General features: G+C 40.2%; 1 protein-coding gene across 2 annotated transcripts in view; it reads left to right on the forward strand.

Moving 5' to 3' along the window:
• The window catches only part of KAT2B (lysine acetyltransferase 2B), a 119,677-nt gene that overhangs the window by 94,956 nt on the left and 8,050 nt on the right, over positions 1–16,671 (forward strand). For both annotated transcript variants that reach the window (XM_001380477.4, XM_007505154.3), the window contains exons 9-16: positions 612–748; positions 3,675–3,883; positions 5,132–5,258; positions 10,203–10,313; positions 11,988–12,131; positions 14,776–14,890; positions 16,293–16,329; positions 16,589–16,652. In XM_001380477.4, coding sequence (XP_001380514.3) covers positions 612–748; positions 3,675–3,883; positions 5,132–5,258; positions 10,203–10,313; positions 11,988–12,131; positions 14,776–14,890; positions 16,293–16,329; positions 16,589–16,652 — 944 coding nt within the window. The remainder of the gene's footprint in view (positions 1–611; positions 749–3,674; positions 3,884–5,131; positions 5,259–10,202; positions 10,314–11,987; positions 12,132–14,775; positions 14,891–16,292; positions 16,330–16,588; positions 16,653–16,671) is intronic.

Here is a 16,671-nt window from a genome sequence, read left to right on the forward strand (position 1 = left end):
TTTCCTCATCTGGAAAATGAGAATAATGGTAGTGCCTCTCTATAGGGTGATGTATAAGGCTCAAGTGGACTAATACATGTGAAACATTTTGCAGCTTTTTTATTATTGGTGTTATATAATATATTGCTTTCTTGCTCTCTCAAGCTATTGTCCTGAGTATTTGAGTAGCAAGAGGTTAAAGTGGGTAGAATGCTGGAATTGGGGTCAAGAAGAGACCAGGACATTAACTAGGAGGCTGATCATCCTCTTCTCCAGGACTCAGTTTCTTTATCTGTCCCTTCTGCCTCTGGATCTCTGATCATAAGATCAAGAGCATTTCCTAGGTTTTAGTTGTTGCATGAAAGAAGAAGTCCAGATGATAGGTTCTGCTACTTTGGGGGCAGGTCTTTCCATTGGGGGAAGAGGGAAAAGGGAGATCAGGCAGGAAGCTGGCTGAGGAGGAAGTTGGAACTCTTGGCCAAAAAGGACATTAGTGGCCTCTTTGCTTTTCAGTAAGTTGGGTATCCCCAAGCCTCTTTCAGAGGGTTACAAAGAAGTGTCTGAGGAGACTTCCACTATCGGTTTTGTGTTGAAAAATGAACTCTCTTAAGTTGTGGTGTTGGTTCTTGTAGGAGAGAAGCGAAAAATGAATGACCTTCATTCTCTGGAGGAAGCCAAGAGACCCAGAGTTGTGGGGGATATTCCCCTTGAGTTGATCAACGAGGTCATGTCCACCATTACAGACCCTGCTGCAATGCTGGGACCGGAGGTGAGGATTATGAGTGAGGGAGGGAGACCCCAGGGGCTCTCCCCTCACCTCAGATCATCGATCTAGACAATATTGACTTTGAAGGATTAATTAATGCTCAGCCTTGCTGGGGGTTGATTTCAGGCAGGAGAAGAATTAGTTGGCCCATCCCAATCACTAATTGATAATTCGTTTGATGCAACGAATTTGTAATCCTAGCAAAACCGTGATGAATCTCCTTTCAGGGACTCTTAAATCTGCAAGAGATCAGGAGATACTAGATTAAAGATGACTCTCAATGGAGTTTACAAAAGAACTTCTCTCCCTTCCCCTTTTGTACTAAATATATTAAATTTCTCATTTTCACTGGAAATAACCCTTTGTCAAGTGTGAATATAATCAAGACCCTCCCCTAATTTAATTATATTTTTTCCCCTCTAATCATCTTCCCATTATTTCCCATCCTAATTATAAATAATAATATTTAATCCCTCTCGCTAAATTAATGAAGGTACTGTAGAAGAAAGAAGGAAAAATGTAAGACCAAAGGAAAAAAAATGTACTAGTCACAAGCCAGAATATACCGTTTACTACAACCAGAAATAGTTCCACAGATTATCTGTTTCTAACGCAGTACCAAATGACACCTTGTCACCAGTCCATCCTTTCTCCAAGTCTCTTAGACTCTCAGTCTGGAAGCTAGGGACCCTGAATGTGCTGGACTACTCCTTCACAGCGATGTGGGATACATGAGTTCATAACACATTTATACAAAAACATTATGTATGTGAAACTGATAACATTTTATATAATTCATTTAGTTAACTAAGTTTTGGGAAAAGCTTTACATGTATATTTCAAGAATCCCCCCCCCCCCCCCCAGCCCTGTTGTTTCTGCTATTATTATTCACAATTTATAGATGAGAAAACTGAGTCTCAAAGAAGTTATGCTCCTTCCCAAGGCAAGCATTTGTGAAACACACTTTCCACATGTCAGGCACTGTGCTAAGCTCTGGGTTTATGCAGATATAGGCAGAAAGTCTGTCTCTGTCCTCAAGGATCTTCCATTTTTTGGAGAGAACAGAACACAAGAGTGTTCTGAAAAGTAGGAGAGGGAGGAAAATAGGGGACATAATCATTGGTCAAGAGCAAAAAAAAAAGAAAAAAGACTTACTATATCTTTTTGTTCAGGCTTCAAATTTTTTTTTTTTTAAACCCTTACCTTCTGTCTTGGAGTCAATACTGTGTATTGGCTCCAAGGCAGAAGAGTGGTAAGGGCTAGGCAATGGGGGTCAAGTGACTTGCCCAGGGTCACACAGCTAGGAAGTGGCTGAGGCAGGACTTGAACCTAGGACCTCCCATCTCTAGGCCTGGTTCTCAATCCACTGAGCTACCCAGCTGCCCCCCCCAGGCTTCAAATTTTACAGATGAGGGAACTGAGCCCCAGGAAGGTTAGGTGATCTAGATACAGAATTTGAATTCAGAGCCCGTGCTTATTCTGTGATCATGTTAGATCACTCCTTGTTGGTATTTTGTCTACTTTAATTGTCAAAGATGTCCATTGCTTTTGAGCTCTGTATTGGGGCAGCCTGCGTGGCAGACCCAGGTGAATTGTTGACAGGCTAGATATTTCTGGAAAGAAAATAGTGTCTCACAAGAGGAAAGTTCTTGTGTTACCAAGTACCAAGATGAAATCCAGTCTCCACTTTCCTATCTACAACACTTCCAAGAATCTGTTGACTGTGAACTTATCTGTTTCCACTTGCCATTTGAGAGCTTGGAAATAGAATTTGCCATCATCACTTGTATCAATTATAAGATAGGTGGCAAGAGTTTTAAAAAGAAAGAAATATAGATAGAAAGATAATATAATAGAAAGATAATAGACTAGATAGAAGATAGAAAGATAATAAAATAGATAATAGAATAGATAGAAGATAATAGAACAGATAGAAAGACAGACAGAAAGATAATAGAATAGATAGAAAGATAATAAAATAGATAATAGAATAGATAGAAGATAATAGAACAGATAGAAAGACAGACAGAAAGATAATAGAATACATAGAAAGATAATAAAATAGATAATAGAATAGATATATAATAGAACAGATAGAAAGACAGACAGAAAGATAATAGAATAGATATAAAGATAATAAAATAGATAATAGAATAGATATATAATAGAATAGATAGAAAGACAGACAGAAAGATAATAGAATAGATAGAAAGATAATAAAATAGATAATATGACAGATAGAAAGATAGATAATAGAATAGATAATAGGATAGATAGGAAGATAATAGAATAGATAGATAATAGGATAGATAGAAAGACAGACAGAAAGATAATAGAATAGATAGAAAGATAATAAAATAGATAATAGGATAGATAGAAAGATAGATAATAGAATAGATAATAAAATAGATAATAGGATAGATAGGAAGATAATAGAATAGATAGATAATAGGATAGATAGAAAGACAGACAGAAAGATAATAAAATAGATAATAAGATAGATAGATAGAAAGACAGATAGAAAGATAATAGTATAGATAGATAATAAAATAGATAATAGGATAGAAAGATAGACAGATAATAGAATATAGAAAGATAATAAAATAGATAATAGAATAGATAGATAGAAAGACAGACAGAAAGATAATAGAATAGATAGAAAGATAATAAAATGGATAGATAGGATAGATAGAAAGATAGACAGATAATAGGATAGATAGAAAGACAGATGGACAGAGACAGATAGAAAGATAATGGAATAGATAGATAGTGTCTTTTGGTGTGTCCTACAGACTCCCAGCTCAGACCCTGACAGAGCAGAGAAGAGAAGCTTGGCATTGTTAACCTGGTGGTACCTTTTTGGTAACTCTCTCTCCCCTCTTCTCATTCTCTATTTCCCTTTCTCTCTCCTACTTGCTCTTACCCCAGACCAACTTTCTGTCAGCACATTCAGCCCGGGACGAAGCAGCCAGATTGGAAGAACGCCGAGGAGTGATAGAATTCCACGTAGTCGGCAACTCTCTGAATCAGAAGCCAAACAAAAAGATCCTGATGTGGCTGGTCGGCTTACAGAATGTGTTCTCTCATCAGCTCCCTAGAATGCCCAAAGAGTATATTACGCGCCTGGTCTTTGACCCGTAAGTGAGGGTGTGGGGCTGCGTGTGAGTGTGCTCAAGTGTGTGTCCTCAGAGATGTGGATTTAGGCTTAATGGAGGAAGACTTCTCAGTGATTCAGATGAGCACAGAGTGATGGAAGGGGCTGTAGTGGAATTTCTTCTCACTGGATGACTTCAAGCAAATGATGGTCTAGGATATTCTAGAGGGGATTCTTCAGGAATGGATCAGTTTGTTAAGCAGCTGTATGAACTTTTAAAACAATTTGGTAATTGAATTTCAATATAACTTTCTTTTGTGATCCAATGTATCCTATTTTATGCATTTAAAAATATTCTGAGAAGGATTTCACAGGCTTTATCCAGTGTGCCAGTGGGAGTCGTGGTACCCAAATAAGGGTTAAGAAGTTTTATAACATCTCTCTTAGTATCATTTATAAGATAGAAGAGCAGCAACAGCGAAGCAGTTGAGGTTAAGTGACTTGCCTGGGGTCACGTTGCTAGGAAGTGGCTGAACTCAGATTCAAACCCAGATCCTCTTGACTTCAGACCTGATGCTCCACCCACTATGCCACCTGGCTGCCCTGACAAGCTTTTGAAGAGACCATCTTTGAGATCCTGAAACTGGTCCCACATAGGAAACTGACGTGCCTTCCACGTCATCTCATTGGGCAGAGAGATGCTGCTGCTCTCCTTGCCCAGGTTGGGCTCTACCCTCATGTTTCTTCAGGACTTTCAGGGTCTTTGTTTTTAAGTTTTGTTTTTAAATGTGTTCAGATGTTCAGGGTCGAACAGATTTCTCATTATCGATATTGAAATATCAGAAGACGAAGTCACTCTTCATCGTTTCTTTAATCTTTAAGGAATCTCAGAGCTGGAAGGGATGGCAAAGGCAGCCTCTTTAAGAACCACCTTGTGGATGAATCTCTCTTAAATTAGCCAGGCTGTCCCTTGGGTTTCAGACTCGTGTTCAAAGCCTTTCCAGCTCTGTAGGGACACATTTGTGCCTGTGTTCTGTTGGCGTAGTCTTTGAGAACTCACGAGTCAGCTGACATATTAGAGGAGCCCTTTATCTGGACCATAAAATAGACCAGATAAAATAGAGATCTGAATAGACAGGAGCTTGGGGATATATAAGTTCTACTGCAGCCTCAAAATGTAGAAATCCAGTTTATTTCCCCTACTTTCTTCTTGATAGATTAATAATAAGCATCGGAAAGCTGTTCTCCTTTGCAATATAACTAAAACTGGGACACAATCTGATTCTTTCAGTAAGCACAAGACCCTTGCTTTAATTAAAGATGGCCGTGTGATCGGTGGGATCTGTTTCCGTATGTTTCCGTCGCAAGGATTCACAGAGATTGTCTTCTGTGCTGTAACTTCCAATGAGCAAGTCAAGGTAAGAGCCTCTCCAGGGCTTTCTTAGAACCAACCCAACAAGGGGGGAAAGATAAAAGCCAGAGTGTGTGGAGACCTCTCTGAGCCTTGTCCAACAGAGGACCCAAGTAGAGTTCAGGGGTCCCTGAAAGAAGATGTGTATTGCTGCTGCTGTTTTATTTCTTATACAAGAAACTGGTGTGGTGCAGCCTTCGACAGCTAGAGAATTTTTGCCATGATATGAGACATGCGGTTCCCTCATTCTAGGAGCTTCCTGCTATGATTTTAGACTGCAACTCGGATAAAACCTACCGATTTCTATTTTGTCCCATTGTGAATATGTTCCAGCCTCCAGCAAATGGGTCCATCAACTTTTGACTCTCTCAGAAAAGAACAAAATAGATGATCCAAAATGGTAGTGGATCTCAGAATGATTACTTTGGCTTTGGTACATATTGGTTTTGATCTTGACTTCTTTCCCAAAATATCCTTGATAGAGGCAGTTTGTGTCTGTGTCTGCTCTTAAGGGAACCCTGGTCAAACCATCTTTAGAGTTCTTTCTTTTTTAAATCATATTTTTAGTTAGTGTTCTAAACAAGAAGGGGATTGAGCTCTAGGAACTTGGAATGAGGAAGACCTGAGTTCCATTCCACCTCTGACACTGTGTACTTTGACAGGTCATCCTAATTGGCCTGAGGTTCAATCTACTCATTTGTAAAAATGGAGATAGTAGCACCTACCTCCTGGGGTGGTTGTGAGAATCAAATGAATTGAGATATATAAAATGCTTTGCAAACTTCAAGAGGTAGTTATGAAAATCATCATCATTAATAATGAAGATGAGGAACACAATGGACATACCAAGGACTTCTGGGGAATGAAGTCTAAGGTTCAAAATCTCCATTTATACAGTACCATGGAAAATGTGTAAGGTGCCCACAAACAGATTGGGAACTCTTAAATTTCTCCACCATTTGTTATGCTTTTCCTTGAAAGACTGAATAAATGATCACCGTTCACACTGGGCATGTATTGTCCTTCTCCTCATGGTAGTGATATGGAATGATACTGTAGTCCTAATTTCCTTTTCCCCCACAGCCTGGTTTTTATTCTGTTGTAGGTAACTGCCCAAAGTGATGCTCCTCCGGACATTTCCTTGTCTGATAAGAAGTGTGGGTTCTAGGGTCACACTGTTAAGGGAATGAAAAATTCCCACTTCTCTGCCCATCAGGAAGCATGTCCTAGAACTCTTCTGTCAGGTCAGCGAAAGGCTGTGCCCATTTCTGCCATGGATGTGATATTTTACACTTCAATGGAACCAGGGGGTGGGAACAATTGCACAGTATAGTGCTCTGGGGGCCACTGAAAATTACACTAGGTTCCCCAAGTCCATTCTGGCCCCGAGTCCTGCACTCTGTATGATCCTTCCAGATTTGGGCTTTTGGGATAGAACAGTCCTGGATTTCATTTCAGAAGGGTTTAGTTTAAGTAGTTCCCTGAATGCACTTGAAAAAATCACTTAACTTTGGAAACTAAAGAGGTGCCCAGCCATTGATGAATGTCTGAACAAATGAGGAAATGGGAATGTCATGGTGCATTCTTGGGCCATAAAGATATGACAAAGGGGAAGAAATTCAGAGAAACTTGGAAAGACTCAAGAACGATTTATATCCAAACAGCAGCATTGTAAAGATGCTTTTCACTTCGTGACACACTATGCAGAAAGAGACACATGCTATTAGACAGAGACAACAGGAGAGCCTGTTTCGTTTGACCATATGCTTTGTTCCAAGAGTTTTGTTTGTGGTAGTGGGCAGGAAAGAAAAGAGACACTTGTCAATTGAAGTGATAAATTCTAAAGTGTTTCGCTTCCATGAGCATCAGTTCCCTATTTGGTCTTGAGACGAGGACTTTGGAATTGAGAGTCTTTAGGTTAACCCTTCTAGCTCTAAAACTAGTTCTCTTTCATATTGGAAAATGGTAGTGATCAAACTCTTGATAATTCTGCTTATTATTTCCAGAAAATGCCATTTATAGATACTTAAGAATCAGAGAATCTTCCCTTTCCAGAGTAAATGCTTTGGTAGACTTTGGAAAATCATTGAATCATTTTTTATTGTTGGCTTTGGTCTTTTAATTCAATTTTATTTTTTATGATCAAGTGTATGTATTTTCCTCCTGCCTCCTCTCTCCTTATCCCTTTCTACCTAGTTCATCATTTGGGGGAGTAGTTATTCTATTTGGAACAATCAGGACCCCAATTTCACTCCATGTTGAATTTACTAGTCAGTTTTCAGGGAGATCTGACAATTTGTCTTTAGATGGTGCTGTTGCTGTGCTTTTAGTGAGTGCTTTAAACCAAGTTGAGAAATTCCATCGTAAATGTATAGTTTTTGCTGTTGGGATCATGGGGAATTATCTGCATTCATTGCATTGTTTTGGTTTGGCTTGTTAGTCTTAGTGAGCAGTAGCAGGAATGGGAGGGTAGGACAGTGTCCTTGCCTTTCAGATGGAGAACATCATTTCTTTCCCTCTGTAAAAATGAACCCCAGGAGTACCCTTTTGAAAGAATCCAGTTATGGTGGACTTGGCTTTGGGATAGCAGAGATGTTAAGAGATGTTTTGTGGCATCCTGGTTCTTTGGATGATGCCACCAGGCTTGCTTCATCATACACGTTTAGAGGGAAAAAACCAGAAAACAAATCAGTCGGGCCTCAGTTCATAGATTTTTTCAGTTCAAAAGTCAATCGTGGAAAAATACTTTTCCATCATTTCTTAAAAATCAAGGACTGATTCTTGCTGTTTTCTTAAAATATTGATGATTCATGGTGTGGACCCACTTCCGAGTTGCTTAAAAAAAAAAAAAAAACTATGTACCCAGGTGGGCTGGGATTCAGGTGCACTGCATCTCTCCCTTCCTTATTCCGGAAGTGGGTGGATTTTTAAATGGGAAAATTCAGTTATCTCTGGGATGGAGATATAAGATTCTGTAGTATTGTTGCACAGACATAGATTGAATTTAAAGCACTTGAATCCAGGTAAAACTTCATTGATAGTGCTGACCCTCACTGTGGTGCAGGGAGACTTACATTTAGAGACAGGGAGACTTCTCCTGGAATCCTACAAGCCAATTCTCCAAACACCATGAGGTCTCTGCATCTCTAAAATGGGGATTGGAGTACCTGTCATTGTGAGGGTCAAGTGAAAAAAACCTTTAAGAAAGCAATTCATGCCAGTGGCTACCATGAAGTCAAACCATGGATGGACACCATTATTCAAAGACCAACCTAGCTTACGTTGGAGGGTCCATACATCAAAGGATGGATTTTAAAAATCATAACTCATGAAGTATCTCTTCTAAGATTTGAAGGAATTGTGATCTGTATTGGTGGATGAAGCCCATCCACTGGTGAAGTCATAGGTTGTTTACATTTAATATAGGCTATCCCCAATCTCCTCACTACCCTCTCTGAAGATTCTGTAATACTGTAATCTTTTGATAAAGTGTTCTGATGAGTATCATTGAGTCACTTCAAGGATTGACTTGTCCTTATCAAATACCAGATCTCATGGCCAAAACTGGAAATTTCCATTGCCTAGCACATCTTCCACTGGTGTTGGTTTGGTGTGAGTGGGATTGGTTCTGTGGAAATGTTCTCAGACGAGATAGACCATCAGCAATCTGAGTGTCTAAAAGAAAGATTTTGTATAGATTGAGGTCTGTCTCCATTGAATTATAAAGCAAGGGTGAAATTGGAATGAGTCTTTTCATTAGTGAATCTTGCGTAGATTCCTTAGGATACAGGATAGAAAGGGAAGAAATCTTTTCCTGAACTTCCTCAGACTTTAGGAAAGAGGTTCATGAGAAAAATTTTTCAAAAGTTTTTATTCTACAAATTCTGCATATGATATTTTTTGCCCTATGTCACCCAATACTAGTAGGATCATTTATTCCCTAACTTGAATTAAGTTAAGTGGCCGGACAGCTTCTCATTCCCTAGGACCATGTTCTCATTCTCTAAGGCAACCATTAGTCCTCTCAGTGCCACAGTTTCGCCTTCTAAAAATGGGTAAAAAAGATTGTTCCCCCATCTACTTTTTTTAAAGTGACGTTGTGAGGATATATGAGTTCATTCCTCTGGACATATTTTTGACTCTTCAGAGAAATTGAGTCATAAATGAAATTCATGTAATATTCTTGATCATGGGCATCTTATTTTTTTTCTTTTTGTATCCTGAAATTATTGGGGCTCTTCTCTTAAAAGATACTGTATCACTTAAAATTAAATAAATCTTTTTTCCTCTCACTTTAATTAATGATATGTTTCAATATTCTCTGCTTTGGGATATCTCACAGTATGATTTGGCTAATGGGGATTTTGCAGACCTTACTTGCTTGGTGAAGTCTGGCTACCTAGAGACATCATCCTACCTAGAGAGATATTTATCCTATTCTTTAGTAAGCTTTACTAATTGGATATATAGCAAATGTCTGTTGGTTGCTTAGATTCTCTGAAGTCTTATTAATCTTAAAGCAGAATGCTTTGTTTTTTTCACTCACTTTTTTGTGAGAAAGAATTGTTTTTGGTAATGTATATCCAAAATTTCTGCCAAAAAATTGGAATTATATACATATTCTTTAGAAAATTCTTGGAATTTAATAGAATCTACTGTTAGATTTTGCCCTTAGGTATATCCTCAGATCATGCTAGCAAATTGGTCCAAGGCTTTTTGAGGCTTTGCTGATATCCCATCCCTGAGACTCAGAATCTCAAGAGAAGGTTCTGTGATAAAACTCCTTCAGGAAAAGTCCAATTTGCTAAAATTCTCTAAGATATAGAATGTACGAAACCCAAAAAGCACAGCTTCCCCTCGCTGGTCCCTAACATCTTTCTTGGCACTTTTCATCTCATGAAATTTTTTTTCCACCCATGCATAAATGTTTCTTATACCAACTTCCATACAGGGCTATGGAACTCACCTCATGAATCACCTGAAAGAATACCATATAAAACATAGCATCCTGAACTTTCTTACGTATGCTGATGAATATGCAATTGGATACTTCAAGAAACAAGTAAGTTCTCTCTCACCTGCCCACCTGCCCACCTGCCGTCTATCGGAACCCTAGCACCTCATTCATTTCATCAACATACTAATAGGCATCATTCATTTAGAAGGAAACTGGTTCCTATAGGATTTGTGAAGTTGAGCAGCAATTCCCTTTACAGACCCGAAGCTGTGAATTCCATCGTTTTCAGGCTGGAACCTGTGTCGTGTTAAGCGATGACCAGGTTAGATACTAGAAATAACCAGGCAGGAGGAGGAAGGAGGAGACTGCAACCAGGTTCTTGGTCCTATGAACTCAGAATGTTTTCTATGTAGGGGACACAGGTTTTGGGTCTGGTGAAGGACTTGGTGTCCGAGATAGCAGCATGGATTGATCCTGGAGTTTGGAAAGTGCATTGAAAGCACTCCTGGTGCTGTCATTCCTGCAGTTGGAATCCTTTCATTCCTGCCACCCCTGAAATCTTTATTTCTTTTTTGTCAAGAGTTTTCAACCCAGTCTGTTCTCCTTTTCTACTCCTTTGCTTTGTCCTGTGTGTGGAGGATGGATGGGGTTGTTGATTTGTAGAATTGGAGCTTTTGTTCTAACTTAGATTATTCCTAATAGTTTTTAGCCAATTTTGAGGAACGTAGCTCTGTCCAAAAGGAAGGGACATCATATGCTACTTCAGAAAGGCTACAGTGTTCTCCTTTTTGGGGAATGTCTGCAGTAGGGAGAAGCAATAAGGGGGTTGGGTGGGAAGTAATCATTATTAAATTCTAGTCTAAAACAAAAAGCAGGAAGCCTGTGGCAGTTATTCCAAAGTTGTGTTATTTTCTTTGATGAGCTGAAAGAGCTCTTTCTGTTTCCTTGACTAAAAAAAGGAAGGGTAAAAGGATAGGACTGGATGTCCTTCCGGGATCCCATTGGTCTTTGACCAAAGTCCATGCAACCTCCCAAGAGTAGAAAAGAGACGCCTGCAAGTGGGGATGTGGCTGCATCATTCTGTAGGTACACACATGTAGGACCTTGCTCTAACTCAGCTTGCTGTTTGGATATGGATTTACTCTGGGGCAGACCATAATTACATTAAGGAAAAATTGGCTCATAGGTTGGTGGCCAGGAAGGTGGCTGTTGTTTCTCTTTCGAACCTTAGAAATCTTAGAAAAAAGATTCTCTGGCCTGTGTTTTCTGCTGAGACTTTTCTTTCAATAGCTTCAGCTTGAGCTCTGGGTTTTTCTTTCCTTCCTTCCCTTTCCTACTTTTCCTGCCTTACTCCCTCCTTTCCAGTGTGTAGCTTTTGAGTTATTCCTTAATAATACATAATTTATCACATTATCTCTCATTTTTTATAATAAAAACTGTTGCTTACTATGCAGTTTTACATTTTAAAATGACTTTTGGGGTGGGGGGCAGGAGTAGGTCATAATGGTCGTCCCTATTTAAGACTTCTATTCCTGGCACATTCAATTGGGTTCTATTTTTTTTTCTGAAGTCATACTTTGGTTTCTGATTTTTAAACACACTACATAGATTTATCTATCATAAAATGAAATAATCTATAATTACCTATACTTAAGGTTAAATCACACACTAGGGGTGTGTGTGCATAACTATGTATTTATGGAGTTAAATGATATACCAATAGTTCCATGCTAGTTGGGAGCCATGACAAAGGCATGTTTGAATCTCTTTTGTTTCTAGGGTTTCTCCAAAGATATCAAAGTACCCAAAACCAAATATGTAGGCTATATCAAGGATTATGAAGGAGCCACTCTGATGGGCTGTGAGCTAAACCCAAGGATCCCATACACAGAATTTTCTGTCATCATCAAAAAACAGAAGGAGGTAAGAACCTTCCAATAATGTGGATCCATCAGAGAGTTTTAGGACTCCAGGGAACACCAAAAAGTGTTGGAAAACTGGTCCATTCAACAGCTACTGTTGAGTCTACCATATTCCCTGTCCACATGGAGGGATGCCAAAGAAAAGACACCATCTCTCTCCATGAGGATCCTACCATTTCATTGAGGATCTCGAATATTTTGATTCATGGTCAGATACGACAAAAGACATTGTACGGACAATAAGGTCATCGGAAATCCGAGAGGAGGAATCACCAGAACTGTTGGGGAAGGGAAGAAATTGAGGGTAGAGGAGGGCATTTCTGGTGAGGGACACAAGAGGAGAGTCTGAATTGGATCACGTGGGACCAAATTGTGGAAAATTATTTGAATGCCAAGCTAGAAAGTTGGGATCGAAACCTTTAGACAATGGGATCAGACAAATGGGGGAGGCAGGGAGGTAGGATGGGGAGTCAATTGCCTCATTTCTGTGTTAATGTCAGTAACTTAAGGGAATCTGAAAACCCATCATTCCTTGGGTTCTAAGGCTAAAAAGGCTTCTCCTATCTTGGTCCTTTACGCCCAAGGGGTAAGAAATGAAGGGGGAAATCACTTTCTAAAGCTCTTGCTCCCTTATGGCCAAAGACACATGACTGAATAAAAAAATGAACAATTTAAAAGGAGGGATCTCTCAGTGAATAAAAGCCAGCAGATTGCGCTTTCTCTGCCAAGAAGAGGCACCTCTCAGGCTTGGTTGTTGTGTTTACCCACAGCAGACATGTCTGCCTTCCTCAATGTATGGTTTTCTTTTCGGAGGAAAGGAGCTAGACCACTGGATGGATTCATTCACAGCCTGAGTGTTAGGTCTGCAAAGAACATAGAAGACTACATACAGCCTTGTAGTTTTTTTTTTTTAATCCTTATCTTCCAGTTTAGAATCAATACTGTGTATTGGTTTTGAGGCAGAAGAATGGTAAGGGCTGGGCAATAAGGGTTAAGTGACTCATCCAGGGTCACACAGCTAGGAAGTGCCTAAGGCTAGATTTTAATCCAGGACCTCCCATTTTCAGGTCAGAGGCTATATCCACTGAGCCCCCTGACTACCCTTAGTATTCTCCCTTAGGTTTTAGGAACAGGATGTTGGAAAATGGAAAGACTTTCCTCTCATCTGTAAGTTTGATCATATACTATTCTAGGTCTGACTCTCAATCCACTGGGCAAGTCACTAAACTGATCGCTTAGCCCTAGACACTGTTCTGTCTTAAAAGGGACCCTGTGACAGAAGTGAGGACACAGTATTAATTCTGAGATGGAAGGGAAGGGGTTTAAAAATAAATACAAGCAAAAGAGTTAAATTCAAGAGTTTGGGAGGGGAAGCACTAGCAGTCAGGATGCCGTGAAAGGTTGTGTGCTGGAGGTGGTGCCAGCGCTGTATCTTAGAAGAAAAGTGAGGACTGTGAGGTGGCAGGAGGGAGGGGTGCCGTGGCACAGATTGGGGGTATTGTGATTATAGGGCACAAGATAAGGCCAGTTGGGTTGGCTTGCAGTGGGGTGGTGTGTGGGAGGGCTGGGAGGGAATACTAGGAGGGAACTACCAACTTGATTCAGTGTATTGTGTTGGGATGGGGTATTTCCTTGAAAAGTGTCATGATTTTGTGAAATGCTTTTATTTTAAATCTTGAAAATTCCTTTTCATCTGATATTCTTGCTTTAAAGCAAGAGATATTTTCTTGCCCCTCCAAAGACTCCTTGTTGTTATAGGTAAAATCGGATTACTAGAAAGAAACTTGGTTTTTCTTCTTGGTAGTTTTTGAGGACTGCCTGGGGGGGGGGGGGTTACATCCCTTATATCCAATTAAATCCTAGTTTGGCTTTCTGACCAAAATGGCCCGGGGGCTTGAAGGGTACCCTACAGGCTGAGCAGTTTTAGAACAAGCTCCCTTCAAGTTTAGGAAGAGCTCAAAGAAATGAAAACAAATTCCCTCCAAGCATGGGGAACCTTAGATCCGTGGGATCTCCCCGTAGCCTAAAGTTTCCCCAGCTTTTTGTTGTTAGGATTTTGAGCTCATTTTAGGGGAGTTTCCTGTCTCCACAGTGTGCAGATGGCAGCTTTGGCTGAGATGGTTTAGTTCAAACTCCAAGTCTACCCATTCTGGGATTTGTCGCTTTTTTTGAAGACTATTAAGTTGCTTCATCAATCCAAATGGCGCAGTTCCTGCTGAGTAAAGGGAAGGGGGTTCTGCCTAGGTGAGGCTGTCTCCGATGCTCCAGGGGTGATTGATTATCATTTTCATCCAGACTCCTCAGAGAAGCCCAGGCACAAAAGATGACTTATGCTAAGTGTGCTAAATGTGACCGGGAACCCAGGGGCAGCGCATTCTCTCCCTATTAGCTTTTCTGGTCGGGAGAGATAAGTCATTTGGAGACAATGGTGTGCATGCAGCAGAATGGGCTCAGGCGGACTAATGGAGTATTTTCCCTTACTGCCTATTGAAAAGAGTATCCATTTTGTTCCCCCCCCTCAAATTCTGCTCTCTCTCTTTTACGTCTGGGGAGGGTAGTCGGGAAGCCGCAAATTGATTCCTGTTGACTCTGGCTCTCCTGTGAACTTCGTTCTTCACCCTGCATTTTTCTTCCTCTGCTTGCAGATCATCAAGAAACTTATAGAAAGGAAGCAAGCTCAGATTCGAAAGGTCTACCCCGGACTTTCGTGTTTTAAAGATGGAGTCCGCCAGATTCCAATCGAAAGCATTCCTGGCATCAGTATGTATATTGCTCTCTTCCAAAGCACGTTATTTGCCGATGGTGGGAATCCACCAGAATAGTTCAGCTTTGATGCACAAGATGGTCATATTCTTGCTCAAATCCAGCCTTCACTGGCTTCGAATACTTGAGACCAGCAAATAGCCAACCTCGCCTTTAAGGCTCTTCCTCTTTGCCTGGGATTATTTTTAGTCTCTTTAGAAGACAGTTCACTTCCCTGCACACTCCCCTCCCTTACGTAAACAGAGTATCAGGTGGTGTTTCTCCTTTCTTGCTCTGTGCCCCAAGTGGCCACTTGTTTAAGCCAGGGATTGAGATTTCAGCTGGCAAGCTACATGCCTGGAGAAAGGAGGGTTTTTCACTTATGCTAACCAAATTAGTTTATTGCAAATTTTCCATTCTTTAAATCAACCTATTTATGAGTTTATGGCTAACAGCAAGTTCTTGGCAAGGAGCCATTTTCATGTGGGTTCCAGTTTCAACCAACCAACCGGGGGGGGAAAAACCCAAACATTGAACCGTTGGTTGGATGAAGGCCAAGAGACACCCATTTTATACTCAAGTTGGAGCCATTGGATTTTATAATAATATGGAGGTTCTTGACCTTGGACCCATTTAAATTTAAAAAAAATTTTAAAAATTAAATTTTTTCTAAATTTTAAATTTAGATTTTGAAAACTATTTCAATGTAATTGGCTTTCTTCGTCCCCCTGTTTTTATTTTATGTATTTACAAATATTCTGAGAATGGGTTCCCAAGTTTCACCAGATTGCCAAAGGAGGGAAGGGTCCACCACTGAAAAAAAGTTAAGAACCTCAAAGTTAGATCCATCATCTTGGGTGAAATGTCATCATGCCTCCATCCCAGCCCAAGATGGTTTGCCAATCTAGGTTTGGACCATATAGGATGGTCTGGTTTTGGCAGAGTAGAGCAGGGCAGGACCTCGATTGGCATCATGCAGCTTAATCTCCTCATGCTCTGCTTTCAGAGGTGCCCAGCTTTGGCTGGTGGCAGCCACCTTAGTATACACAATCCTAGCTTTATTCAAGTAATTAGAAATGGAAATAATAGCCCAGTTTACCTGAGGAAAGTAGAAGGGAATAGTAGAAAGGGAATGTGGAGTGCTTAGAAGCACCTGGAGAAGAGAATCCCTTTGCTCGAACAGCTTTTCCTTTTACATTGCCTGAATCCCCCTGGAGCCATTCCCCAAAGAGTCCATTTAAAAGAACCATCTTGTAACAATATTGTGATTTGTTTATTTTTACTATGAAGAAAAACCCTGCCCTAAGTCTGTAAAATGCTGAGAATATGCTAACTTTGTTACTCTTTGGATCAAAAGAGCAATTCTCATTTTATTTTTTTATCTTTTTTTCCCTTTATCTTTAATTCTGTTCATGTACAGGGGAGACAGGCTGGAAACCAAGTGGAAAAGAAAGAGGGTAAGTATAACTATAAAAAGTAACATCCATGAAGAGGATTTCCCTCCACCCCTCCCCTCTGCTACCTCCACTGCCCCTATTTCTCTGCAACTTAGAGAAAAGACCAAAAAGATTGCTCTTGAGTCTGCCATTCACCCGGGGCATCGTTTTCATGAAACAAACCGTACCCCTTCCATAGGATCCATCACTATAGGGGATGAAATGGATTGTGGGTAAAGGTTAATTCTTCTTTTTCTGTTTCTTACTATTTTCTTTCAAGCAAAGAGCCCAAAGATCCCGATCAGCTTTATAGCACATTAAAAAACATCCTGCAGCAGGTGAAGGTGAGTCATCTCTTTCCCT

This window comes from Monodelphis domestica, chromosome 5, assembly GCF_027887165.1.
Source record: "Monodelphis domestica isolate mMonDom1 chromosome 5, mMonDom1.pri, whole genome shotgun sequence".
In the NCBI taxonomy this organism is placed as follows: domain Eukaryota; kingdom Metazoa; phylum Chordata; class Mammalia; order Didelphimorphia; family Didelphidae; genus Monodelphis; species Monodelphis domestica.